Consider the following 26,470-nt stretch of genomic DNA (forward strand, 5'->3'; position numbering starts at 1 on the left):
TCAAACCGGGGTGTTGCTATCACTGGCCTAGCAAGAGCAGTGCTTTACAAAATCTACCACCAGATCGGAAACGGGATCCACTGAGAAGAGCCGGCCAGAAACTCGGTGTGCTGTGTCTATGGGTTGGCGCAATGATGCAACGGAGTCAAGCTCCAGGTCATCATGGAGATCCACATTCCTTAGGAACCATAAAAGGTTTGTCTATAATGTATTGAGTTAACATGAGAGGTTTGTCTAGGACGGGCCTAAGCTTCGATTGATTTTTGATTGCTTGGGCGGTCGACCTATTTAATGGTTTTTTTTCCTACCTAAGCTAAGCCTTAAGAGGCTATTTCAGCGTAACCTTAACTAGTAGGTGAGCTCACCGGGCTCAAACCGGAGTGTTGCTAACACTGGCCCTAGCAAGAGCAGTGCTTCGCAGAATCTACCACCGGATCGGAAGCGCAACCCACTGAGAAGATCCGGCGAGAAACTCAGTGGGCTGTGTCTAGGGGTTAATTGGTTACTGGAGCCAAACAGTATATTAAGTTGGAATGTCAATTTTGTACATGCCCAGCTGACAAGCAGAATCGGGTCTCGATCGGGTCGGGCGAAGACTTCAAAAGAAACTGTTATAAGAAACGAAAACAACATTTTAGTATAAAAACATTTATTTCTAATAAAAACAATTTGTGATGAAATAATACTTATCGATATCAGGTACCTAAACGAAAAAAATTCAATTCGTACTACGAACAATAATGTTAAAAGTAAACTTAGATAAATTATTACATTGAAACCCTCGAGTCCCTGGTGCCCGTGTTGGAGGCATGGTCGGATCGGCGTCACGGCGTACTCTCGGCGTACTCCTTTCACCTTGCGCAGGTCCTCCCGGGACATGGCTGTTTCGGGAGGTACCTGTGGAAGGTCTGCAGGAGAGAGCCACATCCGGGATGCCACCAGTGCGGGCACCCGGACGATGACGCTCAGCACGCACTCGAAGCGTGCCCGCGTTGGGAGCACTCGCGGCGAGATCTCATCGCCCGCATGTTAGAGCATCAGAGTTTGTGGGAGGCCATGGCCAGGTTTTGTGACCTGGTAAGGGTGTCCCGTGAGGCTGAGGAGCGCGAAAGGGAATGGGATCCCTCTTCAGCACCTCAGCGCAGAAGGCGGGGTGGGCGGCGCGGGCGTGAATCACCCGCTCAGCCCCCGTAGGGACTGTCAGGTGGCGGGTGCGGGGGCGCCCGGTACTCGACTGTCGGTCCGGTGGTGGGGCGGTGCATGGTGGCTGTTGTGCGCCGCCCACGGTGTAACTCTCGATGAAATCCCATCTTATAATCAGGACGGTTACCGGCGAAGGCGGACTTTCGGCGCGCACTGCCTTGACCTTAGGTCTGGTGTAGCCGGTGTGGCGAGCGCGCTTTTTTCAACGCGTAGTCTCCTGCGAGGAATTTTGTAGAACCTTGGCCCTCCTCGTCTCCCTCTTCCTCTCGGGAGGCGCCGGAGTCCGACATAACCCGGTTCGTTACCCCCCCACACCGGGTATCCGTAAATGGATTTCCCAACGTTAAAAAAAAAGGCCGTCCTTAGTGTGTCGTGGGCGCAATTCAATCGTTTCATTGTTCATAGTACGCTATTGAAAATTGTGCTTTCTATTTGGTTTCAATGGTAACCGTAGACTGGGGAGGGAGCTCGACCAGTTCCGTGGAAGCCGGTCAAAGACCCGGTGAAGTCTGTGGGGGCTTCGTAATTGTAACCTGTCGGAGATGAAAGGATTTATTTTATTTATTGTGTACCAATAAGTTATAAATCAGCACAGAACATTACAGCTAACATATATACGATGATCTCACACTTCCGAACAACAACATTCGGACCGTCGGTCTACCGAGCAATATCACTAGATCGGTGGAAGATCTTCCTTTTGTCATATACCTAGTCACTATGGTATCGTTAGGTCACTCATTACATTTGCTACGTATTAAAAACAGTAGGTAGCATATCGCACATACAAAGCTATAATGTGACTTATGCGATTCTTGTTAAAAGTGAACTGAGTTTGAGAAAATCCATTTTTCTTACAGTTGCTATTAGTGATATGTTTGCTTTTAATAATAACGTTTAAGGTTGCAGTTTAAATTTAATCATTTTATTTCTTTAGTCGACTAGAACTATATAACTGTATTTAGATGTTGAATTTTCTGGTGGTAGGACCTCATGTGAGTCCGCATGGGTAGGTACCACAACCCCGCCTATTTCTGCCGTGAAGCAGTAATGTGTTTCGGCTTGAAGAGTGGGGCAGCCGTTGTAGCTATATTGAGACCTTAGAACTTATATCTCAAGGTGGGTGGCGCATTTGCGTTGTAAATGTCTATGGGCTCCAGTAACCACTTAACACTAGGTGGGCTGTGAGCTCGTTCACGCATTTAAGCAATAAAAAAAAATCAACGCTTCTCCTGAAAAAGTAGGTACCTATATAATTTGCATATGTGATGTTATAACACCGTATATGTGCGATATTTCGTGTGGTACTTACTATACTGATGTCGGGTCGTTCGTACTTCGTACAAAACCTACGTCACACACTTAGCGACGTTAGATGCATTTTTTAGGATTGAAATCAAATACAACTAGAGGTAAACTTTAATTAAATTATCCCTAGAATCTGACGGAAAATTGTTGATTTTGCAATAGAATTTAATGTAAATTTCAATGCGAGTAACGGAGTGAATTCGCGGGTAACGTTTCGGTATTCGGTACTGTGCACTTAATGCGAGTTTTTTAACGTTTTCGATAGCGTAAAAGTTAACTCAAATTAGTATGGAATTGGATACGTTTGCCTACGTTTACCGCTAGGGGCGCTGTACACACTGCATACAAATTTGAGTTAACTTTTACGCTATCGAGAACGTTAAAAAACTTGCACTAAGTATACTGGACGACGGACCCATCACTCTACTGCTACAGCTCTAGTAGCTATTAATATACCCATAAAAATAATAGCACGAAGGTCGGTAAATTCACGCAGTAACTGCTCGACGTAATCTTTACCTGTATTCCCTCCTCGGTTGTAATTCGGGAGGGTCTCCGGATACCTCGCTTCTCCTACATACCGAACGTCAGCGTGGAAGCCGGTCTGCCAATCGGCATGGTATGTTACTGACAAACAAACAAAATAAGGCATCTTATAAATATTATTCAAACATCTAGGACCGGTGAAATAGTATAGTACATTGTGCACCAAGGAAGAAAAGTAGGACATTTCCTCCCGCGTGTAAAATGTCCTACTACTAAATGAGATGTCCTACTTTTTTCCCTCGGTGCACATACTATTTTTTCTCCTACCAGGCTGTAAGTTCGTGGAGTACCGAGCCGGGCTCTAGGGGCGAAGCCCTGGCAGGGGGAAGGGGGGCAGAGCCCCCCATACTCATAAAAAAACAATATAACTTTTTTTAATTTTTAAATAAACGACTACCTACTGTCCGACCGCGGGGGCAGTGAGGGAGAGATAAGGAGAAGGACGCAGATAACTAAAACAGCGATGACCAAGCTCAACCGAATATGGCAAAATCGCAAAGTCTCTAACGTCACGAAAATGAGACTCGTCCGAACCTTAGTTTTCCAGAGTCCTGGACAATTAGGGCATCCGAGCGCAAGAAAATTAACGCATTTGAAATGTGGTGCTGGAGACGAGTGCTCCGAATTCCGTGGACGGCCAAGAGGACAAATAAATCTATCCTGGATCAGCTTCGCATCCGAGTCAGGCTCTCAACAATCTGTTACCAGAGGATCCTCAGCTACTTCGGTCATATTGCCCGCCTACAGTCAGATAACTTGGACAAAGTGATTGTGACGGGCAAAGTAGAAGGAAGGAGACCCCGCGGCCGATTACCTAGCCGTTGGTGTGATCAAGTAACCGCTCTAACTGGGTTGCCAGTCGCAACCGCCATTCGAGCAGCTGAGGACCGGACGAGATGGAAACAGCTCACGAGACAGGCAACGGTTAAGTTTCAAGGACATGACCTTCAGCAATGAAGAAAGCGACGAAGAAAAAGAACTACCTACTAATTGAATAAGAACTGTCTGATGAACTTATCTTTGTTAATACTTCATAAATTTTATTGCCTTTGTTTATTTCACTTTTACACTAAACACAATATTGCAAATTACCCGAGCACAACAATGGCGGAGAATTTTAGGTGCGTGAGAGCAGACGTATACACGAACGCGCATGCGCACTTGTCAGTACCTAGGGAGGCAAAGTTAGACTTTCTTCCCTGTACAGCGGGAGGAAAATCGAACTTTCGGCGTAGGTAGGAGAAAAAGTTTATTTCCCTGCATTAGAGGTCTAAGTCGAGTTCTTTAACACAAGTTCTTTACAAACTTAGCACGGGACCAGTTAACGTGGCTTGATTGTTAGTAAATATTTATTATTATTATTATTATTACTTACCGATCTGCGTTCTTCCATCAGGCAGCTGGACTCTGTACTCCCCTCTGACCACGTTTCCGTCCGAACTTTCTCGTCTGCCGTAATCGTTTCCACTCAGAGCGTCTTTCACTGAATAACCGAACTCATAGGACTTGGGCTGAAAAGAAAAACTCAATATACCATAGATTGGGGGGAATCGGGACCCTTACCAAATCCAACACAAATTATCTATGGTTTTTTTAAAGAAATACCAATAAAATTGAGATTTAAAATGGTTCCATAGGCTTAAATTTTTCTATACGATGCGTTACTATACATAGTTCATTACGAAATTTACACAAAAACTGAAAAAAAATCGCTTGACGCGATTCATCTTGCCTTTGGGGTGAATCAGGTTACATATGGGGACAATAGAGTTTTTCGATATGGCTGGCACTATTTAGTTGTTAGGCAGGTTTTAGGTAATTAACTTTATAATATCTTTAATGAGTTACCAAACTTTGATGACTAAGTTAAACTATTTAAAATTCTTTAAAAGTCATTATCAGTTCAACAAAGTTAAATCTAACAACTCAACAAAAGTATTGTGACATCCCAGGTTTGTCCATAATCTAACTCTAGTCTCTATTGCCCCCAATATACTATACCTATTGCATCAGATATATCCACAGTACGTTCCTTGATTTTAGTTTAGGGAGGAGGAGAAGGAACAGCCGTACTGTAAAACTGAGATTTGGAACTCACGTCTTCAAGTTAGTGGCGGCATTTAGTTTGTTTGTCTCTATGGGTATCTAATATCCACTCATAACAGGCGGATCGGGAGCTCGTCTAAGCATCTAAGAATTAAAATAATTTATAACGGGAAAATACATAAAGATAGCGATTATTCGTATTTTATTTGAATTTGATTACATGTAGTTTACATTAAACAATCATGCAAGACAATCAGTCATATAATACAAGGAATTAACGCTATAATGTTACTTATTACGGAGCGCGCGATCAAGGGCGGATCCAGGGGGGGGGTCATGGGGATCATGACCCCCCCCCCCCCCCCCGAGCTGGTTCCAGGACCTAGGTGGACCACATATTGAACATAATGATTTTAGGACCACGGTTATGGAATATAAATAAGCTGCCTCATTCCGGGCGTGATAGTGCTTCTCTGGATTTCTTCAAGAGAAGATGACAATATGTACGTGTATATGTACAAGTTATTATGTGTTAAGTTTTTCAAGTGTACAATAAAGAATAAATCCTTTAAGTACAGTACTTACGTACATTAATAAAATACCTACTATTTACTTGTATCTATTGTTATCAAAATTAAATTATAAGTTCTTGACTTGACCATGACTATGTGACCCCCTCCTGGCACCAAAGCTGGATCCGCCCTTGCGCGCGATGAGCTCATCTGCCCATATAAATCGATAAAAATAATTCTATCATGACTACGCATATGATACAAAAACATTTTGACACAATATTTAGTTAGCAACGAAAATTAACCAACTATTCTGAGCATCGGAAATATTGAAATGAAGATAAAAGTGGTAGAAGTAGTTATGTACATATTCAGGCTTCGTATTTTATATTATTCTCTATCTAATCGCTAGCAGTCTTGAGGGGCAATCTCAGCTAAGCACGGCCTGATAGGTGAACTCACGGGCACAACCTGAGAAAATTTGCTAATACCAACCCCAGCAAGAGCAGTGCTTCGCATAATCTACCACCGGATCGGTTCCGCGACCCACTGGCGGAAATCCGGCGAGAAACTCAGTAGGCTGTGTCTATGGGCTGGTTTGCACTTCGAACACTTCGGTGGCGGTACTTGGAGTGCCTAAAGGCACTGAGATTGGAGGAGGGAGGACGAGAAAGGATCCGATAGGTCGTATTTAGGCTTCGATTCGCGAAAATCGGAGTAAAAACAAAACAATTTGGTTCCTAAAACTTCGTCACATGACACGGTCGTGTGTTTTTTGTGATTAAGAACAAAATATAGTTTGTTAATAAATAGTATAGATCGGTACTTATAATGAATTTTAATACATAATTCGTTGATAACCTTTTCAACTTTTAGCGTCGAGAATTACAAAACAGGGGACTGAGTAGAGATGATTTATACATTGACAAATATTATGACGATAATTATTCTTAACTAGCTGACCCGGCAGACTTCGTAGTGCCTAAATCAATAAATATAAGACCTAAACGTTTGTATAAAATAAACTTAAAACAAACAAAAGGAATCACATCAAAGGAACACAAGGACACATCAAAGAAAAAACAAAATTGCTATTGTTATTTATTTCCGAGCATTTTCATATTTGTCTACCTTTTAAACCTTCTCTGGACTTACACAAATAATTCAAGACCAAAATTAGCCAAATCGGTCCAGCCGTTCTCGAGTTTTAGCGAGACTAACGAACAGCAATTCATTTATATATATATATATATATATATATATATAGATATCGAAAGTTTAGTAAGGTTGTCTTGACTGAGTTTGAAATTCATTCTAATTATTATTATCTATATATTAATACGTGAAGCAAAAACTTTGTACCCCTGTTTACGAAAATTGCGCGGACGGAGGAGTGTGAAATTTCTCACACTTATAGAAAATATAGAGGAGTGCACAATGCTAATATTTTTTTAAATAATGCTTAAAAGATACTTTAAATCAATAAAGAAAACATTACACACACTACCATGTATTTCACATAACACATACATAAAAATATACTCTTTGTTTACTGTCAATTGGGAAACTTTTGTTATTGTTTAAAGTCTGTGGTCGAATTGAAAATAGATTAATATTGTTTGTCTATAATATTATTGATCTATAGTGCAGTTTTGGCGAATACTGTGATTATATTATCGAATTATAATATTGTTTGACAATAGAACCATAATAATGTTTAAACTTATAATTTCAATTAATTATAGTCGAATCTCGACTACTGCGGGGCCACTAGTTTTTAGAAAAAGATAGTTTTGATTGTTTTACTGATGTCAATTCTTTTATTTCGTAAACGAGCCACGTTCCACATCAAAACGTGCCCCACGTGAGACATTAAAATCCATTAAAAATGAAATCCAAAAAAAATACAAAAAATTAAATCCTAAAAAGGCTCCACAGCTTTCTTTGTCCTTCCATCCACAAACACCATTTAACGTGACCAAGCTAACAGTTACTGTTATCAGGAGAACGCAGAAACACATGGTAAGCGAAACTGTTAATTTGTTATATTAATATCTTTATATTAATACGTGAAGCAAAAACTTTGTACCCCTTTTTAAGAAAATTGCGCCGACGGAGGAGTATGAAATTTCCCACACTTATAGAGAATACAGAGAAGGAGTGCACAATGCTAATATTTTTATTTAAATTATGCATAAAACATACACTAAATAAAAAAAGAAAACATTACACACAGCACCATGTATTTGACGCAAACACGCATGTGTTGTCAAACTTTTGTTCTTGACGTCTGTGGTCAAATTGAGAATAGATTAAATATGTATTGTTTGTCTTTATTAATATTTTTCTATAGTTTAGTGTAGTCTTGGCGGAATTTGTGATTATAGAAGTATAAAAGTCTTTAACAATAGAATCATAATAGTGTAAAAACTTACAATTCCAATTAATTATAGTCGAATTTCGACTACTGCGGGACCTCTAGTATTAATAAATATTCACATCATTTCATTAAGCCGGAAGCAACTTCCCATCAGGCGATACAAGTCGCACTTTCCTTGAAGGCTTAGAACGAGCTGTTTATCATAATCATATCTTAACTTCAATTTGGTCACGAATGGCGTCACGTCAAAGTTCAGTCGTATTTGGCAAGGTTGGGCGGCAATCTCTAAGTATATATAAAAATGAATTACTGTTCGTTAGTTCGTTAGTATCGCTAAAACTCGAGAACGGCTGGACCGTTTTGGCTAATTTTGGTCTTGAATTATTTGTGGAAGTCCAGAGAAGGTTTAAAAGGTAGATAAATATGAAAATGCTCGGAATTATAATAAATAAAAATAACAATTTTGTTTTTCCTTTGATGTGACCCCCGTTGGACGGATTCCTTTTGTTTGTTTTAAGTTTATTTTATACAAAAGTTTAGGTCTTTTATTTATCGATTGAGGCACTACGAAGTCTGCCGGGTCAGCTAGTTTTGAATAAATATGAACTTTCTGATTCTCTATTAATGTCTTTGTACTCTAAGCATCTTGTGGTTCTAGTCCAAAACAAACAAAGTGGTCGTTACCGTATTTAAAATTCGAAACAGAATTTTGATTGTTCCACATTTAAATTTAAACACGAAACAGATTAACGGTTGCGCTTGGAGGCTTTCTGTTTGCTGTATTTAGATCCTCATGTATCCTTCACCGAATCTCAACTAAAACGGTTTTAACTCAAGGCCAGATACGACAGCTTTTCTTTTATTGCTTAGATGGGTGAACGAGCTCACAGTCTACCTGGGGTTAAGTGGTTACTGGATCCCATAGACATCTATAACGTAAAAGCGCCACCCACCTTGAGATATAAGTTCTAAGGTCTCAAATATAGTTACAACGGCTGCCCCACCCTTCAAACCGAAACGCATTACCTCTTCGCTGCAGAAATAGACAGGGTGTTGGTACCTACCCATGCGGACTCACAAGAGGTCCTACCACCAGTAAAAAACAGGTACGAGAAAAATACGGCGCCCTAATTAAAAATAAAGCTATACAAGCCGCAACAAAACAGAATGGTTCACGAGTATTCAAGGATTGCCAATTGACAATAATTTTAATTGTTAGTCACACGGATAAGGATTGATTTAATGTGCCTTAAGCCTAATCGTCCATAAGCGCCCTAGAAAGAACAGCCTGAAAAACAATCACAAAGATTCCTAGTGATTGCAAGAAGACTCCTAGATTTTCAGTACCTTAAATCACAAGATTCAGGATTGTTTGGTATAATTTAATTATTAATTCGAAAAATCTTTCAGATCGAAATGAAGTTGTTCTTGTTAATGACAAGCGTAATCGTGACTCAAGCGGGAACCCTCAGAGGGGAGTGCAAAGGCGTCGAAATCAACGGGGCGACGTACGAAGAGGAGATGCTCTACGAAAATCTGGACCGCCCTTACCTTCTGACCGTGGACTACAGCACCAACGACCTGTACTTCAGCTATAGCATAGACAACGACGAGGACAGCTCCGCAACGGCAAGATATAATTTGGACACGAAGAAGTTTACCACCATCGAGGGCGTGAATAATGGCTTCGCGCAGACTGTGGACCAAACCACGCAGACCGTGTACATAGGCGGAAGCGACGGTCTATATCGATACGACAAGGATACCAAAAGAGCGGTATTAATAGGAGCACCTAGTATTAACATATGGACCATATTCTACAAAGACGTGTTGTATTTCTCAACGTACCCCTCACACATTCTCTACACGTTTTCAAACGGTCAGATCACCAGGTTCCCAGATCTAGAAGACACTAGAGTAGACAACTTTATTATAGACAATGATGATTACATTTTCTTCACGAATACCTCTGGTCTTTACAGACAGAAAAAGGGTACTAAAGACGCGGTTTTGTACGAGGTGTTTGAAGATTTCGGTGTGAGAGGATTTGCCTTAGATGCACAGGGCGTGGTGCACGCTTGCTTCCAAAACGGCGTATACTCTCTGAATAACACCGAGGTCGGCCTAAAGAAGATTGTAAGCGTGGATGATGCGTTCGGCGTCGCTTTTGATAAAGACAATAATCTTATTTATTCTGATGCTAGAAGAGTCATTCGACTGAAACCTACAAAGGATTGTTAATTAAAACTCGTCATTTACTAATTATTTTGTTTCCTTTTAAGTTTAAGTCAACAATTAAAGTATTACGTTAGCGCACAACATCGACGGGTGCTTACCGCGAAATTCACATAATTATCATGAGTTCCCGATATTTAAGTTTAAATCAATTCGTAAGTAAGATTATGCAGCCATCAGCAACAGGGACGTCTTAAATTGGGCTGGGGCCCTTGGGCACACAAGAATTTGAGGCCCTTTTGGAAAGTAAAAAAAAGCGAATTACCTATAATAATATTTTTTTACTAAGTATGACCATTTATTATAGGTAATCAAATACAGTATGATATAATATTATGTCATTAATGATATTAGAATGATGTGATGAGAAGATCCAGCGAGAAACTTAGTGGGTTGTGTGTATAGGTTAAGTTTTCCATTTTTTTATTGCCCTTGTAGGCAGACGAGCTACGGCCCTACCTGATGGTGAGTGATTACCGTCGCCCAAGGACTTCAGCAATGCCAGGGGCAGAGCCAAGCCGCTGCCTACCGCAACATCCCATTTATTCCATTTATTGATGAAGTTCAGAATTATTATTTTTTTAAAGTAATATTCCAACGGGAGACATTACCAAAATAAAAAGTATCGCACGTGTTCATTCAGGAAGTGATCTATCTAAATATGCAAATTTTCATCCAAACCTGTTCTAGCGCTTAAGCGTCAATCAAGAAAAAAGCATGCAAACAGCTTCACAAACTTTCACGCTTCTTACACTAAGTAGGTAGCTTTTTATTGCCTTTATAGACAGACGTGCATACGGCCCACCAGATGGTGAGTGGTTACCGTCGCTCATGGATCATAGTAATTCCAGAGTCAAGTCACTGTCTTCCATTGAATATATTATAAATGAGTTAATAACAAACACAGCTGGACCCCTAAAACGGAATGTCCATCCCAAAGTTAGAGAGAGATAGAGAAAAGATAAAGCTCCCCCATTCGTATATGCAATAAATAAAATAAATCAAAGAATACAACCGCCCCTTTTGAGACAATATATTTTTCTTAAACATGGATTTATCACGAATTCCTCCTTAGCGGGTTGATCGATTTTAATGAAACTTTGTGTGTGTTTGGACGGGTCCCTGGGCAATTCGGATTTATATTCGGAATCGATATGATCGGAAGGTAACACCATAATGAGGGTAGGACAGCGTTTCATGTCATCATGATTAAAATATGGACTTTTTGGCAGGAACGCGAGGAGCGAAGTTGTGCGATTTGTTTAAATTTTGTCTATTTAGTGTTTCTTCAGGTTTAAATGTGTAATAACAGTGGCTTATTAACTGTTTAGTATCGGTGAAAGTGTACAAATGTGGGAAAATGAAACAAATCCGCTGGACGTAACTTCTCGGGATCCTCCAAAAATTCCACTGAAAAAATCTCAGTGAATGACCACCATTTTACTGAGATTATATTTCATCCCATATCATTTCATTTAATTTGATCCCAGTCGATTAATGTCTCAAATTAATCATCTTCATTTCATTTCACTCCATATTATCATAAAAATAAGAATAGGTATAAATTAAAATAAGATATGACCTAAAGGTCTTAATTACCAGGTCATGAAATCCCTTAAAAAATTCATGATTAAATTTATAAGGAAAATGCCAAAGAAACTTCGCTCACACATTTCACAGTACTTAGGAATTACGATGATGAATCGTTCAGGATATTCTTATTAACACCTATTAAGGATATTAAAGGACATTAGCTACACACCGGTAAATTTAATGAAGCAAGACGACAAATAAAAAAATTAAAAAATGAATGAATCAATTTTCTAGAATTAAAACCGGAAACCTTAATTGTCTTATTGTGACTTTAACTCACATTTCGAATAATTATGCTTCTGTTTAAATGTGATATTGCGCGAATCTTCGATATATCGACTATCTATTAATTCGTATAAAGTACGGAGCGTCCGAATATCGCCTATTTACGCTGTTTGACTCTCTTTTTTATTCCATAGATTGGTGGATAAGCTCACAGCCAACCTGTTGTTAAGTGGTTACCGGAGCCCATAGACATCTACAACGTATATACTGCCACCCACCTTGAGATATGAGTTCTAAGGTCTCAGCAACGGCCTTCAAACCGAAACGCATTACTGCTTCACGGCAGAAATAGACAGGATGGTGGTGTCTACCCGTGCGGACTCACCACCAGTTACTGGTGGTAGAACGATTTGAGGGGTAGGGCTGCCGTAGTAATGCTAAAAGATCTGAGAACACTTGCGGATTAACAAGACGTCCTACCACCAGTACTCGCCTGCCTGTCCTGGTGAAATTGGAAAGGCTTTCGATCCAACCAGTATCTAAATCCTTCAATCATAAAAAACAGAACAAAACGGACAAATCTTAGCGCGCACATAGCCAATTTTTTTTCCTACCTAAGCTGAGAGCCTTGAGAGGCTATCTCAGCGTTGCCTTAACTAGTAGGTGAGCTCACGGGGCTCAAACCTGATGACGTTGCTAACACGAACCCTAGCAAGAGCCGTGCTTCGCAGAATCTACCACCGGATCGGAAACGCGACCCACTGATAAGATCCGGCGAGGAACTCAGTGGGCTGTGTCTGAGGGTTAATTTACTCGTTGAGAAATTAATTCGTCTTCAACCTTTGCCTTGAATTCCCAGACGCTCCATTTACGTAATTGGTAGTAGGATAGGTCAAATTATAAATACTAGATGTCCCGCAGTAGTCGAAATTCGACTATAATTAATTGGAATTGTAAGTTTGTACACTATTATGATTGTATTTTATACTTCTATAATCACAAATTTACCAAAGGCTACACTATAAAAAAATATTAATAAAGACAAACAATATTTAATCTATTCTCAATTTGACAACAGACGTCAAGAACAAAAGTTTGACAAGAAATAGTATGCATGCGTGTGTGCGTCAAATACATGGTATGTAGTGTGTGTAATGTTTTCTTTACTGATTTAATGTATCTTTTATGCATTATTTAAAAAAAATATTAGCATTGTGCACTTCTTCTCTATATTCTCTATAAGTGTGGAAAATTTCATACTCCTCCGTCCGCGCAATTTTCGTAAAAAGGGATACAAAGTTTTTGCTTCACGTATTAATATATAGATATGTAGTTAGAATGCTTTACGATTATAATTTTTAGTAAAAACGAAAAGAGTATACTTACGTAATCGGGACCGGGTCACTATGAAATTTACGCTGTCTCCGTACTCCAACGACGAAATAGCCAATTATTCTTTAATTTATTGCTTTAGGCACACAAGAAAGTGATGTGCTTTTGCAATACAAATACATATAAATTTTTTTTAAAGCACCACAGCTCTAAGTTTAATACAAAAGCTTAAAATTATAATTTTATGAAACGGGCGGTAATGGGTGCCAAATTTCAGGGGTCATTATTAGGTGCGTTTGCGTTATTTTAGTGCAGATCTATCAAAAATCTTCGGTTGGATCACAGGATATTTCTTCAATATTCTCATTCTGTTTTGCTTTTTAGTTTATAGGAATTCCGACGGTTGATCTCAAGGTAAATTGGCAAATATATGTGTCTATGTGCCTGCTATCCGTTTATAAACGCCAATAAAATTTATGCTTAGGCTTGTAACCCTGAAATCTAATTCAAATCTCAGACCAAACTCCAGCAATGACCTGTTCAGTTGTTTGTACCAATTTGCTTATTTACCCCGGCTGACCATTTTATATGACGCGACCATTCTCATATCGTCAACTGGAATCAACAACGACCTTATTCCAAGTGATTAAGACGCCGAATCGTTTATAAAAAGCGTGAAATGACAGCAAAACGCAATTTGTAATACGGCATAAGTAGATAACGGATCAAAACATAACAATGATGTGGCAGTATTAAACACGAAACGTAGTACGGCAAACGTACAAAATGCTCATGAAATATTTAGTAATGTTAATTGTCGCGAGTGCAGAAGCGAAAATACGAATCTATCTGACTGATACACCGCTACAGATAATAGGGACGAGATTGTACAAGAAAGAACTACTAACAGACCTATACCAGGCGCCAAAAGAATTGACATATGATTCGTCGAGTAGAAACCTTTATTTCATGTACATGGATGACTCTCTACAGAATTCGGGCAGGGCCTACATCAATATCATAACGAAACGAGCAATGAAGATCGATGGCATTGAAAAGAACAAAGCCATAGCTGTTGATTCTGAAACCGGCGAGGTGTATTTCGGTACAACCGACGGACTATACAAATACGATCCAATAAATAACGAAGCTACAAATATCGGACTGTACAATGTGAATATAATGAAACTAGTCGTGAGGAACAACCAAATGTATTTGCTCGATGCCAACAATCATATGATTTACAAAGTCTACGACCACGGAAAGGCTACGATCAGAATGAGAAACGGGAAAACTGTGGTTGAATTCGACGTGGACGAGCGAGGCAATGTCCATTATGTCACGTTGTGCGGCTTATACTGCGCCATTGAGAACGGCGAAGTTATCAAGAACAAAGATTTGGATATCGTTAACAATTTTATTGTACACGAGGAGAAGACGTTTGCCGTCACCGAAGAAGGCTTGTATGATATCGATTGCGAGAATGGAACAGCAACGAGAGTTGCCCGTCTCGATTTCGCCCCTAGAAGCATGACTTTTGGTGATTATGGCGATATCTTTTATTCGCTCGACGACGCTATATACAGGTTAAGGCCAATAGTGTCTTATCAAGTTTACAATTTGTACGGGAGAAGTTGATCGGACGTTATCGGTTTTTGTTTTAATCAGAGTTTGTTATATGAACTATAAAATATTCGTGTACACAGGGATGTTTTTATGTGATGATAAATTGTCTGTTTTATTGGATATTGATGGCACTTTAATTGGTGATAGTATTGTTGTGAGTAACTGACCTGAACTTAAGCCGTAAGGTGGGTAACACCATTGAAGTTGTGGTCTATGGACCATTTTTATATGATATTGGTTAATATCAGAAGAAACATGAACTTGTCAAGTAGATTATACAGTAATCTGAGGAACAAACCTTAGAGAATTTCCCGTGGGATGTACAGTTTAGTACAAAAGTATTTCCGAAGATACCTATAAATATGTTTAGTACTTTTTTCCTACTATTCTCTAGTAGCATACGGGGATATCCTAGCTACGTCCTAACAGGTAACTTGAGAGAGTTCGATAGCCTTAGCAAAAGCAGTGCTTCACAGAATCTAACACCGGATCGGAAACGCGACCCACTGAAAAGATCCGGCGAAATGTTTAGTACGCATTTCAATATTCGCAATACGTAAACACAATTAATACTACATTTATTTTATTTATGACTAGCTGACCCGGCAGACTTCGTAGTGCCTCAATCGATAAATAAAAGACTTAAATCAAACAAAAGGAATCCGTCCGAAGGGGGACACATCAAAGGAAAAACAAAATTGTTATTTTTATTTAATTCCAAGCATTTTCATATTTATCTACCTTTTAAACCTTCTCTGGCCTTCCACAAATAATTCAAGACCAAAATTAGCCAAATCGGTCCAGCCGTTCTCGAGTTTTAGCGAGACTAACGAACAGCAATTCATTTTTATATTTATAGATAGAAGATAGATTTCCGATGGTTTCCGTTGATCAATAGTTTTATGTCGTCACACCAGAGTTAAATTAGTTTCAACTATCGATATAACATCGAGGTTGAAAGGCTATTTGGCCTAAGCGACATTTTTGCAACATTACAAGAGAGCCATTTAAAGATTATAGTTGAAAATATCATAACAAAAATAAATCTCGGCTATTAGAATAGGGTAAACTTAATTGTAGTTCAATTAAAAACATCGAACTGTTGATGCTAATACCAAATATAATACACCTTTAATTACAAAGATAAATGTCGCTAAAACCAAATAGCTTTTCTTCCCCTTGATATGGTCTTAAAGCCGCCCTGTTAGAATTCGAATTGCAATCATATGTATACACCTTAATAGGCGATATTTATCTTTAAGTACCTACTTAGGTACTTTGTGAAACCCTAGTACTAATCTCATGTTGAAAAAAAGAACGATATAAATAAAAAATTGTTTAAAAAAAACTAAAAAAATATGTACGCTTTTATAGAAAATTCAACTAAAAAATAGAAAATAAATTTTAATACATTTCAATTAAAAATAGTGTTAGAAAAATCACTTTATAGTAAAAAAAAAGCGTTGGGGGTGCTTTTCAGGATATTATCAAAATATTTATAACTATTGATACCATGCTGGATTTTCTATAAAAGCGTATTTTTTTAATTATTATTTATTTTTCGTTGAATTTCGATTTTTTTAATTAGTATTTTTCAATTTTTCAAAAATTCATCTGAATCAATCGATATCTTATCCGAGAAATAAGATCGGCGCGCCCGGTAGTTTCCCTTCTTGGTTTTGACGCAGACACTTCGGGTCTCAGGAAACAAAAAATCCTGCCTGAATATTCTAGTAATGATAACGTATCAAACTGTTTAAAATACTGAATTGTCATCGTAAGGATCGATAATCGATAAGTATGCCAAATTTTTAGTTACTACGAAGTTTTGAAGGGGCTCAAAATCATGTTCAAAGATTCCGTTACATACTAACATACATACGTCTGAAGCTAATAAAGGCGTATTAAAATCGTAAATTGTTTTTCAAATCTATTTATTAATACGTGAAGGAAAAACTTTGTATCGCTTTTTTCGAAAAATACGTGGACGGAGGAATATGAAATTTCCCACACTTATAGAGAATATAGAGGAGTGCACGATGCTATTTTTTTTTAATTATGCATAAAACATACGTTAAATCAATAAAAAAAACATAACTCACACTACATACCATATATGACGCACACACGCATGCACACTATTTATTTATTGTCAAACTTTAGTTCTTGACGTCTGTGGTCAAATTGAGAATAGATTAAATATTGTTTGTCTTTATTAATATTTACCTAAAGTGTAGTCTTAGCGAAATCTGTGATTATAGAAGTATAATAATTCTTTGACAATAGACTCATAATAGTGTATAATCTATGATAATAGTGTACAAACTTATAATTTTAATTAATTACAGTCGAATTTCGACTACCGTGGGACCACTAGTATCTATAAAACTTACCACTTGATTCTCATCGTGTCCGTGGCTGTGATGATGTCCAGGTCCCGAAGAGAAAGAGGGAGGATTATAATCAGTTGGGGTGCCGTAACCTAAAACAAAGGGTGTGTTTCTTAAATCGCTCCAATACGTTCTCAAACGAAACGCCATTGGCAATACATGACTGAGAATTAGAACACATTTTTTTTTTATTGCTCTTGTAGGCAGACGAACATACGTCCCACCTGATGGTGAGTGGTTACCGTCGCCAATAGACTTCAGCAATGCCAGGGGCAGAGCCAAGCCGCTGCCTACCGCTTAATACTCTCCACAAGCCTCTTTTAAAGAAGGACATGTCATAGCGCTCGGGAAACACCGTGGAGGGGAGCTCATTCCATAGCCGGATGGTACGTGGCAAAAAAGACCTCTGGAAACGCACTGTCGATGAACGCAGAGGCTCCAGATAATATGGATGAACTCTGCTCCGATGGCGGGAGGTGCGATTGGCCCGAGATTGGCGGTGACATTAAACCTGGCGGTACATACGCTCCGGCGACTTATAACTAGGTGAGCTGTGGGCTGAAAAAATACATTTATGGACTCTATGGTACAGTCGAGTCTGTGATATCACAAGCGAAAACGAAATGCCAGGTGGTGAGATCTATGCTTTTTTTTTATTGCTTAGTTGGTTGGACGAGCTCACAGCCCACCTGGTGTTAAGTGGTTACTGGAGCCCATAGACATCTACAACTTAAATGCGACACCCACCTTGAGATATAAGTTCTAAGATCTCAGTATAGTAACAACGGCTGCCCTACCCTTTAGACCGAAACGCATTACTGCTTCACGGCAGAAATAGGCAGGGCGGTGGTACCTACCCGCGCGGACTCACAAGAGGTCCTACCACCGCTTGCGAAAGTTGTGATTTGTTATTTACACTAATACTAGTTGGCCCGGCAAACGCTGTTTTGCCATATAAATTATTTCTATATAATTGACGTGACATTTATCATGCACCTTCTTGCCACTTCATCGACATTCTGAATTAGTAATCACTTTGTATGGCACAACTAAATTATTAGTCAAAATTTGAGGCTTCTTTCAATAGAGGTCTGAGGGGTCTGAAGCTGTTCCAACTCCATACAAATTTGAGTTAACTTTTACGCGAACGAGAAGTTAAAAAAAAATGCACTAAGGACACTGCACGCTTTAAGCTTAATACGAACTTAAGCCTTTAACTCACCAGTATTAGGGGGTAGGTAATCATTGTTGAGAGCGTTGGTGTTCCCAGACGGTTGGTAATTATAGGACGCCGGCGGTTCGCATGATACAACCGTTAGGATTGCTGCAATGATTATCTGAAACAAAAAGTGTTTCACGGGTATAGTGACTAAACGGTGCGCATATTTATGGACTATGCCAGCATCGAACCCTACAGGCAGACGCCAAATAAACCTATCAGCACTTATCCCTACCGCGTAGTACTAAAAAGTTCCTATTCTGAAACTGTAATGGCATTGAGACAAGAATAATTAAGGTATTACTATCTTACTGGTGGTAGTACCTCTTGTGAGTCCGCGCGGTTAGGTACCACCATCCTGCCTATTTCCGCCGTGAAGCAATAATTCGTTTCGGTTTGAAGGGTGGGGTAGCCGTTGTAACTATAGTGAGACCTTAGAACTGATATCACTAGGTGGGCTCTGAGCTCGTCTACCTATCTGATCTAAGCAATAAATAAATAAAAGGTGAGTTACGGCGGTCCCAAGGGTCAGCTAATTTTGTTTTGACAAAGTAATAGTATCCACCCACAGGGACCGCTCCGGTCCTTAATCTATTAAGTTATTTTGAAGCAAAATAACACGGTTTACCAACAGTTATCGTTTATTCTCAGTTCCCTTATTGATAAACTCTTAAAAGACTAGATTATGATAGATTCCACTCTAAAATTATAGTCTTGGTCAACGGTATGGGAGCGAACTGTGAGAAATAAGACGTGATTACATATTGCGATGCGGAACCCAAGTGAAAGGGTATACATATACAAAGGGTACCCAAGTACTTTGGGTGTACAGTTTAATATATAACATAACATAAAGAATTGTAAATAGACATAAATGCTTTAACAAAAACCGACTTCAAATAGAAAAAAAAACATATTCCAAAACAAATTAATATACACTAAAAACATCGAAATCGGTTGGCGTGATATTGAGTTATTGAGTTATTCATCTATTTGTCGCGCGTACGTACTTTATGCAAATTTAAGACTTATATTGTTTTCTCATGTATACCATTATCAGATCTGGACTGAATTGAAATGGGACTACACGGGAAGCCTCAGCTGTCTAATAAAAAAAGAATCATAAAAACCGATTCACGCAGTCAAAAGTTATGAGGTAACAAACGTAAAAAAATAAAAATTAAACATAGAGTCGAATTGAGAACCTCGTCCTTCTTTTTTGAAGTCGGTTAAAAAGAATACCAATAACAAAATAGTATATATAAATAATAAAACGCGTTCAATGTAGCACAAATCAGCTAAACTGAAACACTCTCGCTGACGATTCGTGACACACGGAAAGGCGGGGCAGCCGTTGTAACTATATACTAGAGACCTTAGAACTATATCTCAAGGTGGGTGGCGCATTTACGTCGTAGATATCTATGGGCTCCAGTAACCACTTAACACCAGGTGGGCTGTGAGCTCGTCCACCAACCTAAGCAATAAAAAAAAACTCAAATTTTTTAGTAGGTAACCGATAAAACACGAAAACACTCACTGCCTCATTTTTTTAATTATAAATCGCTTCATTGTTGAACCAGGCTCGATTTAATTCGTAATGCAACAAAGAGATGTTAACGAATCATTGTTTGTGAATGAGCATCGGAACGGAAATGGGGTAACCTTTACTAAAGTTTATGGATAATATATTTTTTTCCTTCCTATGCTGATAGCCTTAAGAGGCTATTTCGGCTTCACCCTAACGTGTGTAGGTGAGCTCACGGGGCTCAATCCGGAGTGTTGCTAACACTGGCCCTAGCGAGGGCTGTGTTTCGCAGAATCTACCACCGGATCGGAAACGCGACCCAATGAGAAAATCCGGCGAGAAACTCAGTGGGCTGAGTCTACGGGTTAATTCGCTCGTCGAGCCCTTCGTCGCAAGCGACGGGTTCAACGAGGACGGTGACCGGTACTTGTGGTGCCTAAAAGGACCGTTACTGGGTCGGGCAACGCCTGCATAGTCTCATCAGGTTTATATAGTAAACCACGACGAACAAATCTTGAGATATAACGAATGATGAGAATAACAGAGTTATTGCTACCGTACAAACGTGACGTCACAGGCCATAGATTACCCACATTAGTTCCATCACAGATTAATGACCGTCGTGAAAATGTAATTTACTTTGCGAATCGTCTTTGTATTTGGACCGTGACTTCTAGTTCAATCGTATCTGAGTAATAAGGCTGTTTTTAGGTAAGCGAAGCAATATTTAAGAATGGCAGCTTTCGTTTTGTCCATTGAAACGTATTTATCTATTTTCCATTCACTTTATTGCATAGATCTCACGACGATCTCAGAACCCACCTTTGTCTAAGTAGTTACCGGAGCCCATAGACATCTACAACGTAAATTACGCCTCCCACGTTGAAATATAAGTTCTAAGGTCCCAATACCGTTACAACAACTGCCCCATCCTTCAAACCGAAACGCCATACTGCTTCACGGCAAAAATAGGCAGGGTGATGGTACCTACCCGTGTGGACTCAAAAGAGGTCCTATCACCAGCAAAACTTAGGGCACTTTCTTTATGACGCCGGTCGCAATATTTCGGTTTGGATTTCGGAATATTTTGTGTATTGTGCTATGATTCTAAAATTAATGATCCGCAAACAAATAAGATGGCGTTACTTTTGGCTGCGTTCCCCATTTTGTATATTTCACTATGAGTTTGTATTTGTACTGTGTGTTAATCAGTGAATCGTTTTGTCTGTCAATCATTGGGAGCTTTTTAGCTAATTTATTGTTCTTAATGTTAATTATTGTAAATGAAATTTTTTAACTACATGACCTATTTGTCCTTTTTCAAACGAAGCTTGTGGACAATACTTAACAGTAGGCAGAAGCTTGTCTCTGCTTCCTTTAAATATACCAATAGAAATTATTGGAGATATCTTAGACCGAGACAAAACTACGCAGACACGCCATATATAAATGACATGATTTGTCCGGGAAAAAATTGGAGACAGAAACAAAAGTGACAAAATAAATTTTGACAATGAATTTTGGCGGCCGCCATTTGTCTTTAGAGATTCGTCTGAAATTACACATACCTAGCTAAAGATCTGTTTTATAGTTTTGTTTGTGAAATTGAGATCAAGAGTAACAAAATTAAGTTTTCAAAATCGACTACGGAGGATGTGACGCTAAAATCTTAGAAATCTTACAGTTAAATTGTGTTTTAATAAAAAAACTTACCTTCACAGCGGCCATTTTGTTTTTGTGGCTTTCCCGTAATTTTCAAATCCTGTAATAAAATAATTAATTATCAAAATCCATGTTAAAATATACAAGATATACTACAATTTATTTATTGTCATTTATTTTTTTCGAGATCGGATATATGACCTACTCTGTAATACAAATGTTCTAAGTATGTGTATGTATCCTTGTGTGTACTGATTTCAGTATAGGCCATTGTATCAGTACAAAATTTGATCCTATCGTGACATTATCCCGACGTGACATCATATTATTACATTATATTAATACGATAATCTGTGCATATCTTATAATAGTCGAGCAAACTTTATTTATTGCCATTGTAGGCAGTAGGTACAGCTGCCCTGATGGTCAGTGGTTACCATCGCTCGTGGACAACAGCAATTCCAGGGGCACAGCTTAAATCTCGTTCGAATTTATAACGAATTGAGCTAATGAATTGATTCATTGATGAATTGAATTCATATGTCAAAGCAGCCAGGAAACAACATGGAGGGAAGTTCATTCCAGAGTCGGACGGTATGAGGCAGAGTGGCAGACGGTGACGAAGAGATGACGGTGCGACTCCTCTTCTAATATTCTCTTTAGAAAGAGATAGAGATATCCGGTTTATTTCGACACGGTCTTACATTTTTTTTATTGCTTAGATGGATGGACGAGCTCACAGCCCACCTGGTATTAAGCGGTTACTGGAGCCCATAGACATCCACAACGTAAATGCGCCACACACCTTGAGATATAAGTTCTAAGGTCTCAGTATAGTTACAACGGCTGCCCCACCCTTCAAACCGAAAAGCTTTACTGCTTCACGGCAGAAATAGGCGGAGTGGTGGTACCTACCCGCGCGGAGTCACAAGAGTTCCTACCACCAGTAATTACGCAAATTATAGCTTTGCGGGTTTGATTTTTATTACACGATGTTATTCCTTCACCGTGGCAGTCAATCGTGAACATTTGTTGAGTACGTATTTCATTAGAAAAATTGGTACCCGCCTGCAGGATTCGAACACCGGTGCATCGCTCAACACGAATTTACCGGACATCTTATCCACCACGACGACAAATTACATTAATGCAACGGGGCTTAAGCTACGAATATTTTTACGAGATATTTCTTCTAAAAAATTATGGTAGATTAGCTCCCACTTAATGAAGACTCGGTTGTATATCAGATATTATATAGTGTCAGTAAGCTGGTATATGCACGTTTTTTTTATTACCCTTGTATGCAGACGAGTATACAACCCACCTGATAGTGAGTGGTTACCGTCGCCCATGGACGTCAGCAGTTATAGGGGCAGGATCAAGCCACTGTCTACCGTTAATAAATCTCCACAGGAATTCATGTACCCTTATTCGCCTACGTGGAGTCTGGGCAGAATGTCCTTTTCCCATTCAAATCTATCATGCGTCAACTGTACAATCACACTCTTCTCACGCATATCCTCCTTCACACAATCCATCCAAGTCTTTTTAGGATGTGCCGCTAAAATCTAATGGCAAACATTGTCTCGTGTGAACATTGATTTTAATCTAAATGGCTCTTAAGCTCGAGATGAATACGAGATAAAACTTCAGATAATTACGTAAATAAACGTTTGGATAGGACTGTTAGTTCCTGTACATCAAAATTGTTACTGTGGTCCATGGGCATTACTAGATGAGACATAATGCCAGTTTCGATCGTATAAAGATTGTGGTATGTTTCGGCACTGTAACCACGGTGAGGTATCACGAATGATTTACAGTCTTTACAAAAGTTTTTTTTTTATTGCTTAGATTGGTGGACGAGCTCACAGCCCACCTGATGTTAAGTGGTTACTGGAGCCCATAGACATCTACAACGTAATTGCGCCGCCCACCTTGAGATATAAGTTCTAAGGTCTCAGTATAGTTACAACGGCTGCCCCACCCTTCAAAGCGAAACGCATTACTGCTTCACTTCAGAAATAGGCGGTATATTGTTAACTTTTAATTAACAATTTAACGCGAATAGTTTAGTCTTTTCATTGCCGTGTACGTAGGTCACCGGTGCTCTACGCGGCGTACTAAAGTAAATTATCGATTTCTGTTACAAAGGTGGATTGCCTAACTTTGCTTGATTTTGTTTGTTAATGTATTTTTTTAGTCTTTTAAGTCTCTGAACGGCCGTTTAGTTCTTTTGTCGTCTATTTTATGCACATACTAGCCGTACTCGCCCGCTGCGCTGAGCATTATTATTTATTGTCATTATTATTAGGGAGTCCAACACTCATATAAATATTAGCCTATCCACTAAGTACATGTATTTTCTACATGGATACCAAGTTTCAAGTCAATCGAATGCATGGTTCAGTAGTTATAACGGAACATCCGTAAAAACCACTGTAGATTTATAATATATTAGTATAGATGAGAATGGTCAATTCGTTCCTTGTCGTCTGGTTCGTGTCCGTCAAAAAAAGTACTGCCTGGCGCTAGTCACGTCTCCACACCATTTCTCTCTTTGTTTCTTTTCAAATTCTTGTCAATTCTCTGTCTTAATCTATGTCTAGTCGTTGTGGTTACTGGAGCCTATAGACATCCACAACGTAAATGCGCCACCCACCTTGAGATATATGTTCTAAGGTCTCAGTATAGTTACAACGGCTGCCCCACCCTTCAAACCGAAACGCATTACTGCTTCACGGCAGAAATAGGCGGGGCGGTGGTACCTCCTCGTGCGGACTCACAAGAGGTCCTACCACCAGTAAATATGTATGTCTTATGTCCTGTCAAAGAGGTTGCACGCCCGCACAATCTCTTACAAATCTTCTCAGTATCTTCTTCTGATTCGTCTTTTCCAGAGTCTACTGGATATTCCGGCGCCTTAGTAATAGAAATCGACATTATTACCTCAAAACGCCGCGTAGGACATCGGTGACCTACATGGGAGTGAAAGGGTTAACTAGATGTAGCCAAAAGCTTTTATTTATTTATTGCCCTTGTAGGCAGACGAGCATACCACCTGATGGTGAGTGGTTACCGTCGCCCATGGACTTCAGCAATGCCAGGGACAGAGCCAAGCCGCTGCCTACCGACGCTTTAATCAGATTTACGACTCGCGACGAACAACGACTATAATGCTTCATTTAAGAAATTCGATATGTGTGATAAAGCTTGCTCCTTGTAATACCAGATTTCATTGAAATTTTCAGGAAATCTTCAAAGTGGCCTAGCGTTTTCTCCGATTCTGTAACGATTGGATCGAAATCAAATCAAAGATCCGCCAGCAAAGCGAGCCGGCTTTGACCAAGACAAAGCCAAAACGATATTAAGTTACAATAATGCTAAAAGTGCTCTTAATTCCTTACCACATGTATCAAAAACGCACCACTTTAAAATAAAAAATTGCACTGATTTAGTTTAACTAATTCTTTCGCAAACAATTCGCGTACTGGCCAATCTTTACGTGCACGTTGTGTTTAGTTCGATATCGCATTCTAACTGTAACAAATAGTTCAAGTTTTATTTATATATACAACGCTGCCCGTATGAGCTGGTAGGGCTGTCGCTTACGAATAACGAAAATAAAAATTAGCCTTTTAAAGTATCTGCTTAAACGTAATCGGTAAGAGAAATCTCCTCCCTCTCCTCCTTGAGTCGCATTCCTCGTGTTTTTTTTTATTGCTTAGATGGGTGGACGAGCTCACAGCCCACCTGGTGTTAAGTGGTTACTGGAGCCCATAGACATCCACAACGTAAATGCGCCACCCATCTTGAGATATAAGTTCTAAGATCTCAGTATAGTATCTGAGAATCGTGACCATCTCCTCCCATTATCCTTCCTGGATGATGTTTCGCTATCTTCCTCTGTTCTCGGCGGCGTGTATGGCATCGTAAACTGTGGTATCCAGAGTGGTGCGAATTTGGTGCCTACTAAAATTCATTGTCGCTAATTGTGGCATCATTCTTTGGATGATAACGCTACGCCAAGTATAATAATTTATTGCTTCATGCAGAGTGTTGTTAAAAAAAGCGATGGTCCGTCCAATCTGAAGGGATTTATAGTCGTTACACTTACCAGTAATGTATTGGTGAGCTTCGCGATAAGTTCACGGTATAAACACTTTAGTACGGAAAGCAGTTAAAGCTCTCGGAATACCTTTTAAAAAAGAAACACTTTTTTTATTGCTTAGATTCGTGGACTAGCTCACAGCCCATCTGGTGTTAAGTGGTTACTGGAGCCCATAGACATCTACAACGTAAATACGCCACCCACCTTAAGATATAAGTTCTAAGGTCTCAGTATAGTTACAACGGCTGCCCCGCCCTTCAAACCGAAAAGCATTACCGCTTCACGGCAGAAATAGGCGGAGTGGTGGTACCTACCGGATCAGACTCACAAGAGGTCCTACCACCAGTAATTACGCAAATTATAATTTAGCGGGTTTGATTTTTAATGCACGATGTTATTCCTTCATCGTGGAAGTCAATCGTGAATATTATTTGTTAAGTACGTAATATTTCATTAGAAAAATTAATACCCGCCTGCGAGATTCGAGCACCGTTGCATCGCTCGATACGAATGCACCGGACGTCTTATCCTTTAGGCCACGACGACTTCTAACC

The 26,470-nt window shown here is 39.3% G+C and overlaps 2 protein-coding genes across 5 annotated transcripts in view; one reads left to right on the plus strand and one right to left on the minus strand.

Annotated features, from left to right (window-relative positions):
• Positions 1–26,470, plus strand: part of LOC101737713 (uncharacterized) — a 232,945-nt gene that overhangs the window by 19,103 nt on the left and 187,372 nt on the right. For 2 of the 3 annotated variants that reach the window (XM_062675606.1, XM_062675605.1), the window contains one exon: positions 9,406–10,257. The exons of the other annotated variant lie outside the window; for it this stretch is intronic. In XM_062675606.1, the coding sequence (XP_062531590.1) occupies positions 9,406–10,236 (831 nt within the window). In that variant the 3' untranslated portion in view covers positions 10,237–10,257. Of the gene's footprint in view, positions 1–9,405; positions 10,258–26,470 lie in introns of those variants that run through there. 3 annotated transcript variants of the gene reach the window in all.
• LOC101744783 (pro-resilin) lies at positions 633–25,347 on the minus strand. 2 transcript variants are annotated; one of them, XM_021346337.3, is made up of 7 exons: positions 25,213–25,347; positions 21,857–21,905; positions 18,619–18,733; positions 17,400–17,488; positions 4,433–4,568; positions 3,031–3,138; positions 633–1,736 (listed from the first exon to the last, which is right to left on the minus strand). In XM_021346337.3, the coding sequence occupies exons 2-7, from the start codon at positions 21,869–21,871 to the stop codon at positions 1,642–1,644; spliced, it is 558 nt and encodes a 185-aa protein (XP_021202012.1). In that variant the 5' UTR covers positions 21,872–21,905; positions 25,213–25,347; the 3' UTR covers positions 633–1,641. The 2 variants fall into 2 exon arrangements, with proteins under 2 accessions (XP_021202012.1, XP_062531611.1); XM_062675627.1 differs by lacking the exon at positions 633–1,736 and having other exon boundaries at positions 2,930–3,138; positions 25,213–25,338.

The sequence above is a fragment of the Bombyx mori genome, chromosome 24, assembly GCF_030269925.1.
Source record: "Bombyx mori chromosome 24, ASM3026992v2".
Classification (NCBI taxonomy): domain Eukaryota; kingdom Metazoa; phylum Arthropoda; class Insecta; order Lepidoptera; family Bombycidae; genus Bombyx; species Bombyx mori.

Excerpts from the sequence above, each read along its gene's own strand:
- LOC101744783 (XM_062675627.1), bottom strand. Across the intron at positions 17,489-18,618 it reads TTACCTACCCCCTAATACTG|GTTACGGCACCCCAACTGAT; the intron begins GTGAGTTAAAGG and ends CCTTTGTTTTAG. Across the intron at positions 4,569-17,399 it reads GACACGATGAGAATCAAGTG|CCCAAGTCCTATGAGTTCGG; the intron begins GTAAGTTTTATA and ends TTTTCTTTTCAG.